At 39.6% G+C, this 22,076-nt stretch overlaps 1 protein-coding gene across 1 annotated transcript in view; it reads left to right on the top strand.

Annotated features, from left to right (window-relative positions):
- LOC120935683 (IgGFc-binding protein-like) overlaps positions 1–22,076 on the top strand; it is a 193,103-nt gene that overhangs the window by 144,593 nt on the left and 26,434 nt on the right. Inside the window, exons 75-87 of the mRNA XM_040347737.1 lie at positions 275–412; positions 650–805; positions 2,362–2,612; positions 5,211–5,388; positions 5,490–5,598; positions 6,764–6,855; positions 7,380–7,556; positions 13,421–13,623; positions 15,135–15,279; positions 17,391–17,632; positions 17,906–18,070; positions 18,991–19,115; positions 20,613–20,881. Coding sequence (XP_040203671.1) covers positions 275–412; positions 650–805; positions 2,362–2,612; positions 5,211–5,388; positions 5,490–5,598; positions 6,764–6,855; positions 7,380–7,556; positions 13,421–13,623; positions 15,135–15,279; positions 17,391–17,632; positions 17,906–18,070; positions 18,991–19,115; positions 20,613–20,881 — 2,250 coding nt within the window. The remainder of the gene's footprint in view (positions 1–274; positions 413–649; positions 806–2,361; positions 2,613–5,210; positions 5,389–5,489; positions 5,599–6,763; positions 6,856–7,379; positions 7,557–13,420; positions 13,624–15,134; positions 15,280–17,390; positions 17,633–17,905; positions 18,071–18,990; positions 19,116–20,612; positions 20,882–22,076) is intronic.

Raw genomic sequence — 22,076 nt, 5'->3', positions numbered from 1 at the left:
ATGTCCCTTCATGTGAGACCTCCATCCATGGTCTCATGAGGGATCATATAGTAAAATACAATCACTATCTATTTAATATGACTTGTAGTCTTCAAAACTGTTTACTGTGTGAAATTAAAATCTAAATGACCAGTATCACCTTTCCTCTAATGCTCCAAACACCTAGGTTTATCTTATTGCAATCATTTGTTTGGTGATTGGGTTTCTCTGGCAATCTCTAATGAGTCACTTTGTAAGTTTTTTACTTACAACAAGAATATATTTTTCTCTTCAGATTCAAGCTCAACAGCATTACCCATTATTTCTGCCACAACAACTTCAACTTCTACAACTAGAACTACAACACCTACAACAACTACTGTAGATAGCAATGCTACTACTATGACTACAACAAAAACAGCAGAAGTTACAAGTAAGTAATAAGAAATGCTATTTGTGGTAAGATCTAAATGTTTTGTGTTTAACCACCTAAAAAACAAAACAAACAAAACAAAGTAATTGAGCTAATAACTGACTTACAATTTCTCACAGTAAAATACAGGTTTATCTTATTGCAATCAGCTGTTTGGTGATTGGGTTCCTCTGGCAATCTCTAATGAGTGACTTTGTAAGTTCTTTACTTCCAACAAGAATATATTTTTCTCTTTAGACTCAAGCTCTACAGCATTACCCATTATTTCTACCACAACACCTTCAACTTCTACAACTAGAACTACAACACCAACAACTACTATATATAGCACTACTACTACTACTACTACTGCTACTACTACCATGACTACAACAAAAACAGCAGAAGTTACAAGTAAGTCAGAATTAAAATGACATGTGTGCCATTTCACTTGGTTAAGTTATGATTCATAATGCTAATAAAAATAAATGATAATTATATGTAAAGCACTGCATAAATTGACACCACTATATAAGTACCTTAAATAATAATAATAATAATAATAATAATAATAATAATGCCTCTGAATGTTTCTAAAGCTTAGTTAAATAAGCATGAATGTAATAAAATAAATATGAACATTTAATGTAGTTTATAGCAAGTGCATTATCTTGCCCTGATTACTGGGCTAAAGTCTAAAAAGTTGCATATTTGCTTCTAATTTGAAGCTGTTGAGTGTCAGGTCACCTGTGTTCAGGTGACAGATGCACACCGTTGGGGTCAGGAGTGCACCGCTAAGGTAGTGGACCCTACGGCTGAGTGCTGCGGACGGAACACTGGGTGGCTAAGGAAGGCAGGTCACTGGAGCACTAACAGGGATCCCACAGGGAGCTGGGGCCTAAGATTCCCCAGGACGCAGAGTCTAAGATCCAGCAAGTGTTCACCAGAGCCTCTAGTGGTGAGGATGGACTGGGCTACAACTAGATCCAGGTCGCGGCCCCCAGAGTCCCCCAGCTCACGCTCACAGTAGGCTATAGAGATAGGGGGGAAGCAGCAGCTCAGGATGCAAGGATAAACATAGGACACGCCAAAGGTCAAGGACACAAGCAGACAGGGATAGTTGAGAACAAGCCAAGATCGGTAAACCAGAGACAGACAAAGCACATGGCAAGCAGGAACCCAAACTCACAATAGCTAAACAAACAACGTTGATCAGCACGGCTGGCTTGCAGTGCACAGGTTAATATAGTGTTCCCTGATAGGGCCTGGGGTGGGGCCATGCTTAGAGGAGAGATTACTTAAACAGCCAGGTGAGAGTGGCTGGCCTCTAAAGCAGGACATATGGAGGAGGTAAGCTGACAGACAAACATTACTGCATAACCATGATATTGAGCATGAATTATTGTTTTTTTATTTACGTTGTACCTACCAATTTTGGCTGGCAGGTTGTATTAAACTGAGAAGCTCCATATCCTGAATTTACCTTCCTATTCCTTCTGTATTGAACTGTATTGTAATTGTACTGTCCCCCTCTATATTGTAAACTGCTGTGCAAACTGTTGGTACTATATAAATAGTAATATAGTAATAATACTAATAAGATAGCTGTTGTTAAATGATCCACTAAGGCTAAGGTATATTATGATCCACCAGGGGTGTTGCCTGGATTGTGAAAGACCTTAAGCACCCCTGAGGAATGCACTCCTGACGAAAGCACCCCTGAAAACGAATTTTAATAATTTTGAGTTACGCTTTGGAAATATGATAAAAAAAAAAGGATAACAATTGCTTAACAAGGATCTAATTAACATATAGCAAACAAAAGCTTGTATGTTTACATTTATAGATCAGGTTTAATAACTATTGTAACTGTGGATTGTTATTTATGAAAACAAATCTATGAGCTATAAGGTCAAACTGATCATTTGTTTTGTCCTGGCTTATTCATTCTTTTGTGTTTCTTTATTTAGCTACCGGAATCTGCAGTGCATCAGGTGATCCTCACTACAACACATTTGATGGCAGAGTACACCATTATATGGGCAACTGCAGTTACACTCTCACTAAACTTTGTGATCCATTGACAAGTAGACTCCCCTATTTCCATGTCTACACTACAAATGAACATCGGGGCTCCAACACCAAAGTCTCATATGTTCAGTCTGTGCATGTAGAAGTGTACAACACTAACTTCACACTATTGAAGAATAACAAACTAAATGTAAGTGGTGTATTAAACATATAAAGTTAATGATATACTATGATTGAATACAAAAGATGAGTAGTAGCAATTGTCATCATTGGGTTTAGGAAATATTATCTCTTACGGACATTAATACACTGCCTTGAAAAAGTATTTATACCCCTTGAAATTTTTCACATTTTGTCATGTTAAAACCAGAAACAAAGTGGCACATAATTGTGATGTGAAAGGAAAATGAAACTTGGTTTTCAAAATTTGTTACAAATAAATATGTGAAAATGTGGCATGCATTTGTATTCAACCCCCTTTACTCTAATACCCCTTACTAAAATCTAGTAGAACCAATTGCCTTCAGAAGTCACATAATTATTAAATAGAGTCCACCGGTGTGTAATTTCATCTCAGTATAAATACTTTTTCAAGGCACTGTATATAGTAATGGGATGGTGACAGGAGCTGCAATGTGGCAGTGCCTTGGTTCCCTCTGCAGCTTACAGATAATTGTTCTGAATCAGGCTGCAGCGCTGCAGATAGTGTGCAATGTAGTATGAAGATCGTGGCAGATAGTGACAAAACAAGGGAGCAAACCTGCCACCCACTTCCAAAATCAGAGCTTCAGCATGCTCCTCAACATGCCACTGACCAATGGAGAACTTCAACAACCTACTAACAGAGTAAGGCAGCATGACAAATAACGAAAGACACTAAGAAAATTTTGGAAAGTGCAGAGTCTGCAGACCATGTACATACCTTGTGCAAATTCTATGTTTATGTAAGCATGTTCCACCCCACATGAATCCCAACGAAAGAGATTCATTCAAAATGGCTAAAAGATTACCTATTATTTACACATACAGTAAGGCCCCATGCACATGAGACGCTGGTAAATGCTGGTAAACGCGTGTTCAGAGGCAGTTGGACAGCTATTTCAACTGCCCCTGAACACATTCAATGTTATCCTATGTGTCCATGCACACAGTCAAGTTTTTCAGCGTTTTTCGGCAGTTGCGTTTATCCTCGTTTTTCCAGAAGCAAAGAAATGGGTTCAGACGCAAAAGTTTTCCACATTTCAGACGCAAAACGCTGCTAAACGCGGCAAAACGCGGTACCGGCGTTTTGACGCAATTTCGTTTATAGGCGTTTTTAAAGGTGACCTATTTTTTTACATTAGAAATCTCAAAAATGATGGCGAATAATGAAAACCCATTAAAAAAACATAAAAAAACTGTAATTGCTTGCAATGCATTGTGGACAATCCCCAGCTTGTGGCAGGTGACATAACAAGTGGACAATTCACAACTTGTGGCAAGTGGACAATCCACAACTTGTGGCAGGTGTCGTGGCAAGTGGCAAGTCCAGAACTTGTGGCAGGTGTGTGGGAAAGGTGACGTGGCAGGTGATGTGACCATGTGACGTGGCAAGTGGACATTCCACAACTTGTGACAGGTGATGTGGCCAGGTGATGTGGTCAGGTGACATGGTCAGTGGACAATCTACAACTTGTGGCAGGTGACGTGGCCAGGTGACGTGGCAAGTGGACAATCCACAACTTGTGGCCACGTGACGTGGCAGGTGACGTGGCCAGATGACATGGCCAGGTGACGTGGCAAGTGGACAATACACAACTTGTGGCAGGTGACATGGCAAGTGGACAATCCAAAACTTGTGGCAGGCGACGTGGACAGGTGACGTGGTCAGTGGACAATCCACAACTTGTGGCCAGGTGACGTGGCCAGGTGACTAGGTACGTGGACAATCCACAACTTGTGGCCAGGTGACGTGGCAGGTGATGTGGTCAGGTGACATGGCCAGTGGACAATTCAAAACGTGTGGCAGGTGACGTGGCCAGTGAACAATCCACAACTTGTGGCAGGTGATGTGGCCAGGTGATTTGACAAGTGGATAATCCACAACTTGTGGCAGGTGACGTGGCCAGGTGACATGGCAAGTGGACAATCCACAACTTGTGTCAGGTAACGTGGTCAGGTGATGTGGCAAGTGGACAATCCACAACTTGTGGCAGGTGACATGGCCAGTTGATGTGGCAGGTGACATGGCAAGTGGACAATCCATAGCTTGTGGCAGGTGATGTGGCAAGTGACATGCTAAATACAAGTACACTACTGCTCTCTCAGCTGCTACTCACTCTGGTCTCACAAAATGGATGAAATGGTTAGATACTGTTTTTTGAGCTTAAGGAGGGTCTTATAAACGCAAACGCGGTAAAATGCGGTAAAACGCTGCGAAATTCACGGCAAGACGGGCATTTTAAAAAGCCGGTTTTAGCCGGTTTTAGCCTTTAAAAACGTGTGTTCAGCAGAGTTTGCTCCGGCGTCCCGTGTGTATGGGGCCTAAGTCATCCCCCTAACATTTTGCCTATTTTGCTACAATGTGTGGGTGGCTTTGCCATTTTTTAAAAGAATTATATAGCAAATTTTGATAATGTGAAGCATCGCAAAGAAACTAATTAGATTGGGCATCACTTTTTCTAAATAATTGCTATGTATTGCACTGCCTACATCATCCAAGCAATGTCTTGTAAATTGTTAGAAAACAAAACAAACATTTACAGATCCATCGCAGCACAATGAAAACTTTTAAAATGTGTAATTCCAGGTAAATGAGAAGAGAACAAATGTGCCAACCCCCTATGATAGAAGACTCAGAGTCCATCTTAGTGGAAATTATTTGATTTTGGCAACAGATTTTGGGCTACAAGTGAGATTTGATGGTAACCACTATGTTGACATTTCCCTGCCATCAACCTTCAAAAATCATTTATGTGGATTGTGTGGTAAGTTCTATGATTGTGTTAAGGAAATCTCTTTTAAAGATTTACAAGACCCAATCTATAGGATGACTCATATCTTAAATAATCATTGTAATGTCATTCAGGGGACTACAATGGCACAGCACAAGATGATCACATGAAGCCAGATGGCAGCATTGCCATTGATTCCAGAGAATTGGGAGACAGCTGGATAGTTTCACAAGATGGTGAATTGTAAGTGTTAAAATGTACATTTCCTCACATAGTTCCAACACTTTCATATATCACATTACATAGATTATAGGTGCAATAAATTTCCACACTACAGTATGTGCATTCATTCATGTTTCCTTGAATTTTTACAAGTATTGTTTTGGGTATTTAAACTCTTTAAAAAGCAAACTGAATAAAAACAAAGGCAGAGAGTTTCAAACATGCAGAAATGCACAGCAGTCCATTTTAAGTAAACCGACTAAGTAAAGTTGTACAAAAATACAATACATATGTATAAAGTATGCAATACATTTTGATGTTTTGAAATCTGGTCAATTTCTAATGCCAAAGGGGACCTCACCAATGGTGAATAATATCCCAGGATTAATAGTATATAGTATCATTCACTAGTTACTAATGGGCCAAATCCTCAAAAGAGATACGACGGAGTAACTGCTGTTACTCCGTCGTATCCCTGGTCCTAACTATGGAACTGATCTACAGAATCAGTTTCCCATAGTTAGGACGAAGATCCGACATGTGTAATTGAATTACACTGTCGGATCTTAAGGATGCAATTCTAGGGCGGCCGCTAGGTGGCGAGGCCATTGCGGCCGGCGTAGAATATGCAAATGACCAGTTACGGCGATCCACTAACGCTCCGACGGGCCCGTCACTCTAAATCTACGTCGTTTACGTCGAGTTCCGCCGCGTAAAACTAGGGCTGAGCCCTAGTTGTCTTAAGCCATGTTAATTATGGCCGTCGTTCCCGCGTCAAATTTTAAATTCTACGTCGTTTGCGTAAGACGTCCGTGAATGGTGCTGGACGCCATTTACGTTAACGTCTAAGCAAATGACTTTGGAGCGACGTCAGTTAGCGCAATGCACGTCGGGTAAGTTACCCGACGGAGCATGCGCAGTACGTCCGGCGCGGGAGCGTGCCTAATTTAAATGGGACTCGCCCATTTGAATAGGAACGCCTTGCGCCGGACGGATTTAAGTTACAGCACCGCAAAGTTCCAGGTAAGTGCTTTGTGGATCGGCACCTAACTTGGGAATTTTGCGGCGGAGTAACTTAAATCCGAAAAGTTACGTTGCGCAGCGGCTTTGTGGATTACCCCCTATGTTTGTATTTCTGTTTGTTGAATATACTTGCACATTCACGACTAATTGCTGTTTCTTAAAGGTGTGGAAGTGAAGAACTGGAAAGTTGTAGTCCAAGTGACGAGCAGGAGTACAGCAAAACTACAGCTTGTGGCATTATAACTGATCCATTAGGTAACACATACAATGCTTAAAGCTGAGCTCCAGATAAATAGCCAAATAAACACATGAGTTACATAGATGAAAGCTGTTCAAACTGTCAAAAGAGTTTGTATTTTTGTTCATCCAGTCCTGAAATATAAACAGTTCTACCACACAGCGCATGCTATCTAACACTGTAGGAGACTTTTACTTACAGGTCTTCTCCCCGACCCCAACCTTTTGACTGGACAATTAAAGTCAAAAGCAGCATAATGATGAGCTTGACTAAGTGTCACTCTGTTCTCTCTCCTTGTGCTTCTTCTTCCTCCCCCTGTCAAAGCTTTGCTGTACAGTAGACTACACAAGTCTGACGCCATGCCAAAATTTGTATAATACCTGCATTAAAAAATATAATTATTGATGCATCCTTAGTTACAGAGCTGCATTGTTGTCTTTATATCTGTCTGAAGTTCAGCTTTAAACTTGTGGACTTATTATGTTAATTATTGAATAGTGATGAAAGAAAATTAACAGACATGGACACTTTTTTCCTTTAGGTATCTTCAAGGGCTGTCATGGTCTAGTAAATCCTGATAACTTCTTTGAGAGTTGTGTGCTGGATATGTGCTTTACTCAGGGCGAGTCAACTTCTCTCTGCTATGCTGTGCAGGCATATGCCCAACAGTGTTCAGATGCCGGAGTGTGTGTAGAATGGAGATCAGACACTTTCTGTCGTAAGTAATGCTTTGCATTGTACATAACCTACAAAATAATGAATGTTTTCATGCTAATGTAGGTATTTATAAATAAAACAAGGGTGGGTGTAGTGGCGCTTGCCCAAATAAAAACAATATCCTGTTAATAAATAATATACCAATCAAAAATGTAAATCCAAATGGCTAATAGGTCAATCCTCCACCTGCTGTGGGTCTAAATGTGTTCCACTCAAAAGTACATCCGGGGAATGACCACCCAACATTAAGGATTAATGTGGTAGGTCATGAGAGTGGTAAATAATAGGTCCCTATTAAGGTAAAAAAACAACTGTGCCAACCTCAGCACAATGTAGATGTAAAATCACTATGAATGATAATCATAATATATAAATAAAATGCAGATAAATAATGTAAAAATCCAAAGGTGCTTCATCCAGTTAAAAGTGCATAGTGCAAAAATATGTGAAATAATGGAAAAAGGTCCACAAGATGTAAAATTTTAAAAATATAAAAAATAGACAAATACGTAGCATGCGCAGGTGGGCATGAACAAAATAATAATGTGCAAAAAAGATCAATAAGATAACAATTAATCAATCAAAATAAAGTGCAGTGTTCAAAGTGTCCAGTGCACAATCCGTGCAAAAGATATTCTTTAAAAGTCCAAAGAAAAAATAATCAATAATAGTTTTAAAGTGAGAAAAGTGCTCCAATGAATCCATAAAGCATAACTTGAGTGCTTGATGCTGAACGTGCAATCGTGCTTGTATATATCACCTTCAGGCTTCCCACAGTGTCTGGAGAATAGTGTGTTCCAGTCCCTTACCTTAGGAGGGCTTGTATTACAGCCTCTGTGTAAATACTCCCAACGGCAGCCTGCTGATCCACTCCCATACACCACGGCTCATATAGGTTAGAATGATGACTCTCAAATGACAAATAAAGGAAGGGAAGCCTCCATAGCATAAAATTTTTAGGATGTATTCAGTAAAAACAAAACTAAACACTCACAAACAGCTGAGGGTATAACGGCGTGTGTATCCTTGTGTCTCCGCTCTGCGGCCACGAGCGGATGACCTCACCAGCAGCTCTCCACGTCCTCACGCGTATCGTGACAGCCAAACGTCACTTAATCATAGGATCTTTAAATAAGCTTTAAAGTGGATGTAAACCCTCCATACACCCAGTGAAGTGAACAGCCTCAGATGATACACAGGGATTAACCAAATCTCCCTACATAGGTTTTACATGCATATCTGCTGTCTTCACATTTATACACTGTTTAGAAAGTTCAGGTCGTGTTAGGAAATTTTCTCTTTCTGTTTAACACAGAGTGTGATGTCTGGGCATACGACCAAGATCGCTAAAATTGCTATAAGTAAAGAAGAAGGGCCTATTTTAACGTGCATATAACGCAAGGTGATACTGCAAATGCACCTATTGATAATGTGCCATCGCCCCGATATTACAGGAATTTGAATGGAAAACTATTAAGTTGGGCTTTAAAGGCACACAATACAATTTGTATAAAAAACTAGAAATTTAATATGAAATATCATAAAATCAAACGGACATAAAATCAATTATAGAAATTAGGTCAGTGACTGGTACTACAAGGATAATAACAACAACTATACAATCTCATTATACACAAGCTTCATTTAGAAAGCACAATTAACGATACGATGTTGAGTTGTATATCCCGTGTAGTAATCCGGAGGTTAATGGAGGGCTTGCTCTACATGTTACGCGCTTTGCGCTTCCTCAGGAGCATAAGATATTGCATAAATAGGCCGCGTTGGGGGTAAACAAGCAACAATCGTGCAGTTATCCCCACAGTGGCTGGGTATACAGTTCGTATTGTTCCAGCCTAATGTAGGTATATTCTCATAAGACACAAGTTTATAGAAATAATGGTGTTGAGGCGATCAATTGCTGTTAAGCAATAAGAATTCGGGTCCGGGGGTGTATAAGCGCGGTGGTTCAGTGATAGATGTATCGGGCTAGGCACATTAGGTAAATAAGTATGTCTATCAAAGCAGTCCAGAAATCCTCAGTCAGTAAGGCAGAGGATATTATATAGGACTAGCAAGGCAAAAATCCTGAAGCCCAAATTAGCACACGAATCCGCGCGTGTCCCCGATGGAGAGAATGACGCCAATACCAACTGCACGATTGTCGCTTGTTTACCCCCAACGCGGCCTATTTATGCAATATCTTATGCTCCTGAGGAAGCACAAAGCGCGTAACATGTAGAGCAAGCCCTCCATTAACCTCCGGATTACTACAGGGGATATACAACTCAACATCGTATCGTTAATTGTGCTTTCTAAATGAAGCTTGTGTATAATGAGATTGTATAGTTGTTGTTATTATCCTTGTAGTACCAGTCACTGACCTAATTTCTATAATTGATTTTATGTCCGTTTGATTTTATGATATTTCATATTAAATTTCTAGTTTTCTATACAAATTGTATTGTGTGCCTTTAAAGTCCATTAAAATTGCTATAAGGCACACAGCCCCTCTGATCATAGGCAGAGACTCTCAGAGGTGTTTTGTAACAGGGCCAGCTGCCTGCTAATCCATTTATAGCAACCTCCCCGGACAGAAGTTTAAGGCTGCTTTTATCTGATGTGTCCGAGAATTTGGCAGGAGTTATCAGGCTGATAACAGAGGAATGATTCAGGAGAGAGCTATGGGACCTAGCTCTTTGAAGAGAGATAACAAAATACTCCAGATATATGTGCCCAGCTCAAATTTCACAAATTGGGTTTACATCCACTTTAAAGCCCATAAGTATCATGCCCTGTAGCAAACATCACATTAATCCTTCCCTAAAACCCTTCCTTCCCAAAATCTAGTTCAAAACATCCCAACATAGGCACCTGAATTACTGTACGTTAGAGCAATTTTATCTGGAAAAGATTAGAGTGCTGTATACTGTATATCTTTGATTTGTGATGGCTTTCTTGTGCTACTTAGCTCTTATCACTCTCATTGGCTTCTTTGCCTGTAGTTATATATACATTTTACATTTTCAGGACATAATGGAGAAACTTTGTTGAACCCTCTAAATTTTTATTTTAGATCAGCAGGCAGACATTGCATATAATGTGTGGTGACATTGGTGTATGACATAAAAATGTGAACGGATAACATTTCCTTTTAGTAATCAGTGGTGGCTCACCATGTGCTCAGGAATTCCACTCTGTGTATAATTGCATATTATCAGAAAAAACAGGGAGTACATTACAGCCATTACAAGATTATCACTTTATACTGTCCTTATGGATCAAAATCACACAAAAAGCACTAAGCACAAGAACAAGGGCTAAAGTTGGCTAAAACATTACAAGAAAATATAAGAGCCAATAGGTTCCAAACCCGTGCAAATTAATGACCAAAAAACAAACTACAATTAAGAGCTGCGTGTTGTAAAGTGTAAAAGACACCTAAAACTTGAAAAGAAACAAAGAAACTGTGGGCTTATATCATGAATTGCATATCATAAATCAACATAATGAATAAACAAATCTTCATTTGAATTATAAAAAATGCATAAAAATCATGAAGTCCATGTATAAATCCCACACGTTAATAATGTCCTCAGTGAGTATAAGAAAGGTTTCTCTCCACCCGCATGCAGGCACACAATGCATTCACCAGACGTAATTGACCCCTATTACAGGGAGTGAAATTAGGTATATGGGAAAATCCAAGATGTCATACATGAGGTCACAGAAATGAATCTAAACCGCTGCTGTCATACATTCAATATTTATATAGATAGCGTATTCAAAGCTCAAGTTTTGCCATATAGAGAGGGAACAGAAAGAACGCTCTCATGGTGCAGTGATTCAAATCATTTATTTAAACATAAGGTTGTATTGCACTTACATCAAAGAAGACAAGGTTAAGCATATATTGTATAGGATCTGTTGGTTAGTGATCCATCTGTGTTCCAGCTGACCTGAAATAACATAGGGGGGTCTATCGTTGCTTGCTGTTGGAAGGTCTATTGATGCTGGCTGCTGGGAGATCTATTGTTACTGGCGGGGATCTATTGATGTGGTGGATCTATTTCTACTGGGGGTATTTTGCTGTTGGGGGTATCTTTTTTTCATGGATGGTTCTACTGTGGCTGGCTGCAGGGGATCTTGGATGGTGCTTGGAGGTGGGTAGGGGGTGGAGCAGCCCCCCTAATCCTTGCCTGAGCTCTCTCTGATCCAGCAATATTCATGATAGCCACGATTGTCCCATGACTCTCCCTCCTCATTGGCTGAGACAGCAGTTTGAGCCCATTGGCTCCCACTGCTGTCAATCACAGCCAGTTAGCCAATGAGGAGAGAGCAGGGGAGAGGCAATGGCTCTATGTGTCTTATGGACGCATAGAGCCGCAGCTTAGGATGTGATAGGATGTGATTCATTGCTCTGTATCACCTGAGGCTAGACATTTCACTGGTTTTATGTAAGGGTTTACAACCACTTTAAGGCTTTGCTTGGCAGGAAACCCACTTGTAGATGTGTCAGTGACAAGCACAGTGGGATACCACGTATGGTGTAGCCATAAGCCCCTGTATGAGCAGATTGAAAGGGAGTACTTTGAGTCAAATTTTGTATGATGGTTGTGAACATTCTGTGTTCTAGCAATGGCAATGCTGCACATTCTTTAAGGAAATCTGCAATACTGTAATAGTGGAGAAAATGCTTTGAACAGTTTAAGCCTATTGTCTTGTGTAAAACCTGTATTGTTGTATTGCTATTGAGTTCTTATGAATGGCCTTTGTAGTAAAAGATGTTACAAAATCCAAAATATTGTGGGCATGTCATTCCTGTTAAGGAGGCACAGATTATGATTCTACATAGAAGGCAAATTTGAGTGAGCTGCACATAGCAGGGGGGGAAAGGGTCCAATGAAAGGTGTACACATTAAGATGGCTTCACATTCGCTGTTGCAATATGCCAATGTTTCTCAACCCCCAACAAGTCATGTTTCCATTATTTTGCACATGTGATTTGACCAGTTTCACTCCCTTAGTAATTACCACAGCTGGTTCATCTGAGGGAAATCCTGAAAACATGACCTGTTGGGGGTATTTAAGGAGTGGAGTTAAAGTGCTTCACACTGAGGCGCTTGGTGCGCTGGCGGTAAAGTGCTGCTATTTTTAGCGGTGTTTTACCGTTGTGTTTGCCGCAATTCTCGGGTGCTAGCTAGTGGCCGAAAAAGGGATAAACCCGCCCGCAAAAACGCTGCTTTGCAGTGTTTTGCGGGCGGTTTGGAGGTGCTACCTCATTGATTTTAATGGGCAGGGGCGCTATAGGAGTGGTATTTTTACCGCTCCTACTGCACACTGGATAGAAAGGAGCGACTCTTTTAGGGCGCATTGCAGGCACTATTTTTAGTGCAATAGCACCTGCAAAGCGCCTCAGTGTGAAAGCAGCTTAAGAAACATTGCAATATACCAAATAGATGGTATGTGATACAGTACCAACAATTTGCTTGTAATATTAATACAACAGTTTTGAGTTCTCCCACTCTTTCTCAAGCCTCTACTGTTAAAGCATGAGAAAGAGCTGGGAGACTCAAAACTGTTGCTTGCATATTGCTGAACACTGTGGTGTGACCATTTGTCTTTATTGTAAGATGAATACAGGATTTGATTGGTATCACATCCTACCTTATATATCTATATCTATATCTATATATATATAACAAGGGGGTTATATAATACTCATACATGAAATCTTGCACCAGTAGAAACCTAATTTATCCCAACTGGCACAGTGCACAGCTCATCTACAACTCATCGTTAAATATGAATGTTGCATTGTTCATTGCTAAAGTGTAAATATCTCACAAGTCATTTTTAAACTTTCAGCTATTTCATGTCCTGCAAGGAGTTATTATAAGAGTTGTGGTACCACGTGTCCATCCACTTGCTTCAACAGTGATCCAGTAGGACCATGCAAGCCTGAGTCAGTAGAAGGCTGTTTCTGTAATGACAGCTATGTCCTCAGTGGAGACAAATGTGTCACACAGAGTGAATGTGGCTGCACTGATGAACATAACAACTCTTACCAGGTAAAGTATGTTTCAACCCTTTATATGACACTCTTGTACATGTGACAACTTAAACCCCTTTTTTTTTTACAAAATAATTAAAATGGTTAATTTTCTCTTTGTTTTCTTCCTATTCTGTTCCATTTCAAAAAATGTTTAATGTTTACAAAAAAATGCCAAATTTGTTTCCATTTTAGAAAAGCTGTTTATGTAGTTTTCTGCCCTATAACTTGTTTCAGTATAAATATGTAAAAAAAAAAAATAACAGCAAACTCAAGTTCAGCTCCCAGGTTATCATTGAGTCCAAACAGCAGAACTGAATGTTAATTATAAGTAATAGTGTTTCATTTTTATGTTTAAGCTTAGTGTAAACGTAATTATCGATAAGGCATAAAGGTAATTATTGATTAGTCGCTCAATCCCTGGAAAAACGTTAAAGCGGAGTTCCGGCCACAATTTCACTTTTTAAATATAAATACCCCTGTAATACACAAGCTTAATGTATTCTAGTCAAGTTAGTCTGTAAACTAAGGTCAGTTTTGTTAGGTTGTTACAGCATTTAGACACTTTATAAAATAGAAATTGACTGGGGCCATCTTAAGTGTGTGCATCATGAAGCCAGACTGTATGACTTCCTGGATTTCAGCATTGCAAATCTCGCACATGCTCAGTGCTGCACAAGCAGTGTCAGATCAGGTTTCAGCACCTGTGCTGTCCAAGTCACATGATTCTTTGAGACTGGGGAATGCACAGACTCCTGGAAAGTTACACCCACTACCTTCCCAGGAGTCTGTGCGGTGTAGGTTAGGAAGCATTAAGCACCTAGGTGCAGGAAGTGGGAAGATTAACTATTCTGCCTAGCAACAACACTTTGAAGGCATCTAAAAAAAAAAAAAAAAATTTGTAAAGGACTAATGACATTTTTTTAAAACTACTGATGTAATGTTATATTTATGGGTGGAACTCCACTTTAAGTCACATACAAAATAGTCACCACGGTGTGTTTATAAGGCTAGATAGAACATGCTTAATTGACATTAGATTCACCTCTATAGCTACCATTTACTCTTCTGCATTGGCTGACTGCTAATTGGCAGCAAGTAGGTGTAGGAGGGCAAACAAATAGGTTATGGAATCCCTGTAAAAGGAACTGAAACTCTCTGAAACTTTGTAATATTTAATTTTCACCCTTTTAAAATAAACAAATTAGTATCTACTTCTTACCATCATGATGTGCCTTGCTGAGGTCCTTAGTACATGTGAGCCTGCATTTTCCTTCACCCACTACTTAAGCTTAAAATTCAATCATACCTTAAAATTGTTAGAATTTAACTGAAGAACTGATGATAAGTTTTGCATTGTAAAAAAAAAAAAAAAATAACAATAAGGTTTCAGAAAATCAAAAGTAAAGTTTTCTGTGAACAATTTTTTTATTTGTCAGAATTTTGGATATTTGTTTGACAAGCTGCAGTGTTTCTGCAAACAAAATGGATTTTTTTTTTTTAAATCACTTGTTTTCTTTTTGCTTTCAGCTTGGTGAAAGTTGGTTCACTTATGAAAACTGCACCCAGCGCTGTACATGCAATAGCGATAACACCATCACATGCGAAGAATGGCAATGTGGATCACAAGATCAATGCAGGGTGGAGGATGGAGTGCTAGGCTGCCATGCCTCTGGTTTGTATTCTATTATCTAATATATATATATATATATATATATATATATATATATATATATATATATATATATATAGTGAGAGAGAGAAAAAGAGGGAGACAGAGAGAGAGAGTGCGTGTCAGATGGGACCTTGACCAGATTGTGTGGGTTTGATGATATACCTACATATATTCTGTCATCGAAAAATCCGAGCATTACTTACCGTTGTAGAGGGCGATCTTCTCCGCTACTTCCGGGTATGGGTCTTCGGGAGTGGGCGTTCCTTCTTGATTGACAGTCTTCCGAAAGGCTTCCGACGGTCGCATCCATCGCGTCACGAGTAGCCGAAAGAAGACGAACGTCGGTGCGGCTCTATACTGCGCCTGCGCACTGACGTTCGGCTACTTTCTGAAAATCGTGACGCGATGGATGCGACCGTCGGAAGCCTTTCGGAAGCCTGTCGGAAGACTGTCAATCAAGAAGGAACGCCCAGTCCCGCAGCCCATACCCGGAAGTGGCGGAGAAGATCGCCCTCTACAACGGTAAGTAATGCTCGGATTTTTAAACAACAACCCGATTCCCCTAGACTAAATGAGCATACATCTAAGGGTAAAAACACAATTTTACCGGCGAACCTCCGCTTTAAACACAGGGTTGGAAGTAAGAATCAATTATAAAAAGGCAAGTTGAGAGATAACAGTTTAACCTAGAGAGCAGTTAAGCATTTAAGTAGTTGAAAAGACACTTTGTTTTATTCCTACAATCCCCTGTTAGATTAAAGGGGTTGTAAACCCTCATGTTTTTTCACCTTAATGCATTCTATGCATTAAAGTGAAAAACCTTCTGTGGTGCTGCAGCCCCCCAGCCCCCCTGTTTAACTTACTTGAACGCTGTTATTCTTCGTCTGGGAATGAGCATACCAGCTCTAGCTGGTGTCCTGATTGGATAGATTGATAGCAGTGCAGCCATTGGCTCCCGCTGCTGTCAATCAAATCCAATGACGCGGCACCGGGGGGCGGGGCCGAGTCCTGCATTCTGTGTAAATGGACACAGATGCGGGATTGGGGAGCGCGCCTGCATGAGTGTACACCAAGGAGAGCGATTCTCCAACTTGGACACTCAATGCAGTGCAGGGACGAGCCAGGAACACTGCTGGGGACCCCAAAAGAGGTAGATCAAGGCCACTCTGTGCAAAACAAACTGCACAGTGGAGGTAAGTAGGACATGTTTGTTATTTAAAAAAAAAACAAAGCTTTAAAATCCCATTAAGTTATGTGCCCCAGTGTATGTGCTTCATAAAAAACATGTAGCTTCATATTTTTTTCAGAGTGCCGCTCAGCACTCACGTGACTGCCCCCTGCTCTCCTCCCTCAATCTGAGAACTACGGCGGGAGAGGCTGAGAATCCCCCACTGACTTCAGCCAGGAGGAGAGCAGAAGGCAGTCATGGCACTCTGAAAAAGGGTATGAAGCTGCATATTTTTTATAAAGCACATACACTGAGGCACCTTAATCTAACACGGGGGATTCTAGGAATAAAACAAAGTTGTTTTAGCAGGATTTACTATTATAGCAGCAGGAGGGGAGGGGCATGGAGCAGATTGGCACTGAGACTAAATAAAAGGCAGGGAGGGAGGCAGAGAGACAGCGGGCTGATAGAGGCGTGTAAACTTAAATCATGGATCAGCAGCCATGATAAACGTAGTCTGTGCTGTTATTCATGCTTTAAAGGAACAGGATAAAAAAAAAATAAGGTTTCAACCGATTTAAGGGCTCGTTTAAAGGGTTACATTAGATAGATGTTACAGTATATGTTCAGGTAAATGTTAGTGGATATTTTAGTGAAAGCTGTAACTGGTGACATCACAGTCCATAATCTGTATTAATCGGCACGCATGGTTAACTGGCTAAAGAAGTTCAGGAGGTTGGGAAAACATCAGGTACATCTGCAGGGAATTTAATATTCAGCCTATTAAACATAGGGTGAACGTTACAGTAAATGTCAGGAAATGTTTTGTTGTGCGAATGTCCTCTAATTTTCCTTTAGTATTAGGGTGAATGTTGCCCAAAGAATATTTTTCAGCAAATCACAGTTGAATTGTTGACCATGTTGTTTATTGTTTTTACTGCAGGAATTGCAGCTTGCCATGTTTCTGGAGATCCCCACTTCTACACATTTGATAAAGTCATGCACACTTTTATGGGAACATGTACTTACATGCTGGTGGATGTCTGTGACAAGAGAAGCATCACCTCTTTCACTATCAAAGGCAAAACAGAGGACCGAGGACAACGAGCTGCAACATATCTCAAAGAAGTTTATATTGACATTTATGGCATCCATATTACACTGCAGAGGGATAGGAGAACTTTGGTAAGACTAAATACAAGGCAAATTCATAAAATACCACGTGATTGTGATTGTCATATAGCCTAAATTGTCACACATTTTTTATTTTTTTTTGCAAGTTTCATAGTGTATATGCATACAGTAGGTGCAATGCTGTTTACGCTGCTTGAAGCTACTGCAGTATGAAGAAAGCCCTTTGCAAGATGGCCTTAAAGAATGACTAAATTAGTTGCATATGGATTCAGTGCAAGAAGTTCTGTGGTATCATTATCTGTCACCTGTTTTCTTTATTATTAGGTGGGGGATACACTCATCTTAACACCGTGGTCTGGACAATCGGCAGGGGTCTCTATTGCCACTGTGGGCCTGTATATTGTGGTGACCACTGACTTTGGAATGATAGTAAAGTTTGATGGTAATCACCACTTGGAGATTGTGCTACCTACTTCATACTTTGGAAAGGTCAGCGGTCAATGTATTTTTGTGTTTGTCCTTCACATTAGTGCACATGTAGAAATATATTTTTTAACAATAGTCAATAATACATTCTCCATTAACCATACTTCTCAGAAGAGCATATATGACATATAGAACATCTAGAGCCCAACCTTATCTCACCAGGCTGCTAAACACCTCAACCAATTTATATCAGCAAGAAAAAAACATCTGACTGCTGAAAACTGTCACCAGAGAACCAGTTATATTGTTTGATGTCACTAATACCGATTGCAAACTCAAATAAATAAATAAATACATAAATCCAAGTTTGCTACAAGACTATACAAGATGGGTAATTGGATAAAACAGATTAGGATTATATAGTCTATTATCCTACCACATTTCAACAAAGCACAGTGAAAATTGCATATTATGATGGTCTCCTTTCCAGGTAATTCTAAAACAAACTGGTAGGAGGACCAAAGGACAGCAGAGAGGAGAATGTTTTTATAGTTAAACAAAAAAAATATCCACAGATATCTGACCAGCAGAAGGCTTGATAAAAACACAATTGGTTGCATTGTCAGAAGTAGGTTCATCTATAACGCTAAACAAATATCACTGAAATGTTATAAAAGTGGGTAGCCTAGTGGCTTAGCGGTTAGCATGTCTGCCTTGTAGTGTTGGGATCCTCAGTTCAGTTGTGTGTGAGATGGGGCCTTACTTTGTAAGATCCTTGAATGTTAGGTGCTACATACTGTAAATGTCTTTAATTAATAAATATGATTAAAATGATCATTAACTGTGGATATGTTTACCAAATTGTATTGTTTTTCATTATTATTAGATATATTAGCAAAGCACAGTTACTGTCTAATAGAGTTGTACTGATCATACTATTAAAATAAGAACATTGTTGATTTGTATTTAATTGTTTCCTATAGGTGTGTGGTATGTGTGGAAATTTCAACAACCAAAAAGATGATGAATACCTCATGCCGGACTTACTTCAGGCAGCTACTGTAACTGAATTTGGAAACAGCTGGAAGACAGAAGACAGCGATGCAAAGTAATTTGAATTCTAAGACATGAGTTGATTTTGAAAAAAATGGTTATAGTTGGGAAGGGTTAAACATTCTGTCAAGTTTTTTTAATTTCTGCTTCCAACTGGTTATATTTTTCCTTACTTAATGTGCTTAAGGTAGTGATTGTACTTAATACACTTTTTTTAATAATGTGGAAGAGTTAGAAGTTTTCCCAGGTTTTTATTGCTAACTGTGTCCAGTTTACGGAGCTATTTCTTCACTTCCTGTCCCAGAAAAAGAGTGATAATTGGACAGGAAATAAAAAAAAATATATATTCTGGTGGGACATAGTAAACAAGCTTTACGAAGGATTTAAACCTTCCTCACTTTACCCTAAATTAAGTTTGGTCCAAATAAGAATGCAAACCATTCTAATTCATCTCATTTAATAACCATCTTGATATTGAATTGTAATGCCACACATTTCATTTAAATTTTAAATCAGGATTGCCGTGTTGAGAGTTAGGAGGATAAGGTTCTGAACTGAACGCCAAACACAAAAACTTTTTTTTAAATACTGTATATTCCTCAATAGCCACAAATTATATAAATCCACTTTGTGTGCACCAAATACCTTTGTAACCCCAGGAATTATCTTGTTAAAGTAGCAGTGACATCAGAAGGCCCCACCAAATACAGGCAGTGTGCAGAAAACGACAGGAGGAGGCAGGGAGAAGACCAGTCAGAGAGAGATTAGAAGTAAATGGTCTTTATTACAGTAAACTCCTGCACACAGAAAAAGTTTTACACCTGATTACTGCACAGATATCTACCAAAAATACAAAGCACCCCAGGATTCAAAGAAGAATACACACAGCTTGTATTTAGATCAGGCGAGGGCAAACTCGGCCCTCCAGCTGTTTTGAAACGACAAGTCCCATGAGACATTGCAAGACCCTGACAATCACAGGCATGACTCCTAGAGGCAGAGGCATGATGGGATTTGAAGTTTCACCACAGCTGGAAGGCCGAGATTGCCCACCCCTGATTTAGATGATATTTCGTTATTTGGTTGGTTGGTTAGATTCAAACACATGTGCTATCCCTAATAATAGGAGCCAGAAATAACTCTTGATTACTGTACATACAAAACAAAAACATAAAGCAATATGGGGTTAGTTTTCTGGACAATGATATACTGCAAACCACAAATAATAAGTAAATCAACATGGGAAAATTAATATAAATCAAGATGAAGCTGGCAGATGAAGCTAGAACTACTATTCTACCACATCAACAAAATCTGGAAAAAAATCCCTATATCATTTTAAAAGTTATACCCCACTGACATGTACAGCTATCTGTCTTTGACATGGAGTTTTGGGGAGAAGCGAAACTGAAATAATGTCATTAGGAATGGATTGTACTAATCAGATAAAGACAAAGCTTTATGAATTCAACAGTAGTAGCCTCACTTTTAATTTCATATACTACTATTTTGATGGTTCTTTAGTATTTTAAATACTTTTTTGTTTTTGCAGGTGCTTGGATGATGATAGACTGGATCTTAGCCCACCATGTACTGCAGCTCAGAGACCATCTATAGATAGTCAGTGCAATGCACTTCTGTCAGACACATTCAAACCTTGTCATCAACTAGTTGATCCACAGCTCTTTGTTCAGTCTTGTGTGTATGACATGTGCAGATATAATGGCATGATTTCTACAATGTGTGCTATATTCCAAGCCTATGTAGATGCTTGCAGAACACAAGGAGCAAAGATTACCTGGAGAAGTCCATCATTCTGCCGTAAGTTCTTAAGAAGAAGGGAGAAAAAAATAGCAATTATTTTACTGCAAAGTGTTACTGTACTGTAATTTTTTTCATTTCTTAAAAGTCTTAGTTCACCTTTACAGAAATGTGAACTAACCCCAGACACCCTCTGTCCACACATGGGGTTAGTAGTCAGTTCACATAAAAAATAAAAAAATCTGTAAAGGTGAACTAACCCTGTAAACTTACAGGGACATAGTTTAGTATGCAGCATGACAAAAAAAAAATATATATCCATCTCACTCCAGAATTGTGGGTTTTCATGAAAAATAAACTAGACGTAAAAGAATATATATATATTTCCATTTTGAGGGATATCCATTCTTAGTACAATAAGTGTCTACATTGGAAATTTCCTCCTTCATATCTGTTCCGGTTGCAAGTCAAAGTGTTTTTTTTTTCAATTTTATTCCTGGTGACAATAATGAGCAAGACAATAAGAGTTAATCTTCCTAACAGGAACATAGACAGCATCTCTGACAGTGGTTATAACCCCTCACCACTATGTTATTTAAAACAGGTTGCTTAACACATCACAATGGGCCAAAATGTTTGTTTATAGTTTAAATATTGAGGGCTAGATTCACAGAGATGTGCCTATCTATAGGCGGGCGTAGCGTATCTCAGATACACTACGCCGCCGTAAGTTAGAGCGGCAGTTCCTGTATTCACAAAGAAGTTGCGCTCTAACTTACGGCGGCGTAGTGTAACTGGGTCGGCGTAAGCCCGCCTAATTCAAAATAGGCTGGTTGGGGGCGTGTTCTATGCTAAATACTCGTGAACCCATACCCATGCATGCGCCGTCAGTGGACGTATCCCAGTATGCATGCTCCAAATTACGCCGCAAAGACTCATTGGTTTCGACGTGAACGTAACTTACGCCCAGCCCCATTCACGGACGACTTCCCCAATGACGTAAAACGTGAAAAATTTTACGCAGTTCCGACGTCTATACTTAACATTGGCTGTGCCATCTTTTTGGTGGTTTATCTTTACGCCTGAAAACGCCTTACGTAAACGGCGTATCTTTACTGCGACGGCCGGGCGTATGTTCGTGAATAGGCGTATCTAGCTGATTTACATATTCTAGGCGTAAATTAGCGTACACGCCCCTAGCGGCCAGCATAAATATGCAGCTAAGATACGACGGTGTAGGAGACTTACGCCGGTC

This window comes from Rana temporaria, chromosome 4 (assembly GCF_905171775.1).
Source record: "Rana temporaria chromosome 4, aRanTem1.1, whole genome shotgun sequence".
NCBI lineage: Eukaryota > Metazoa > Chordata > Amphibia > Anura > Ranidae > Rana > Rana temporaria.
This window is presented reverse-complemented; position numbering and strand designations above follow the sequence as displayed.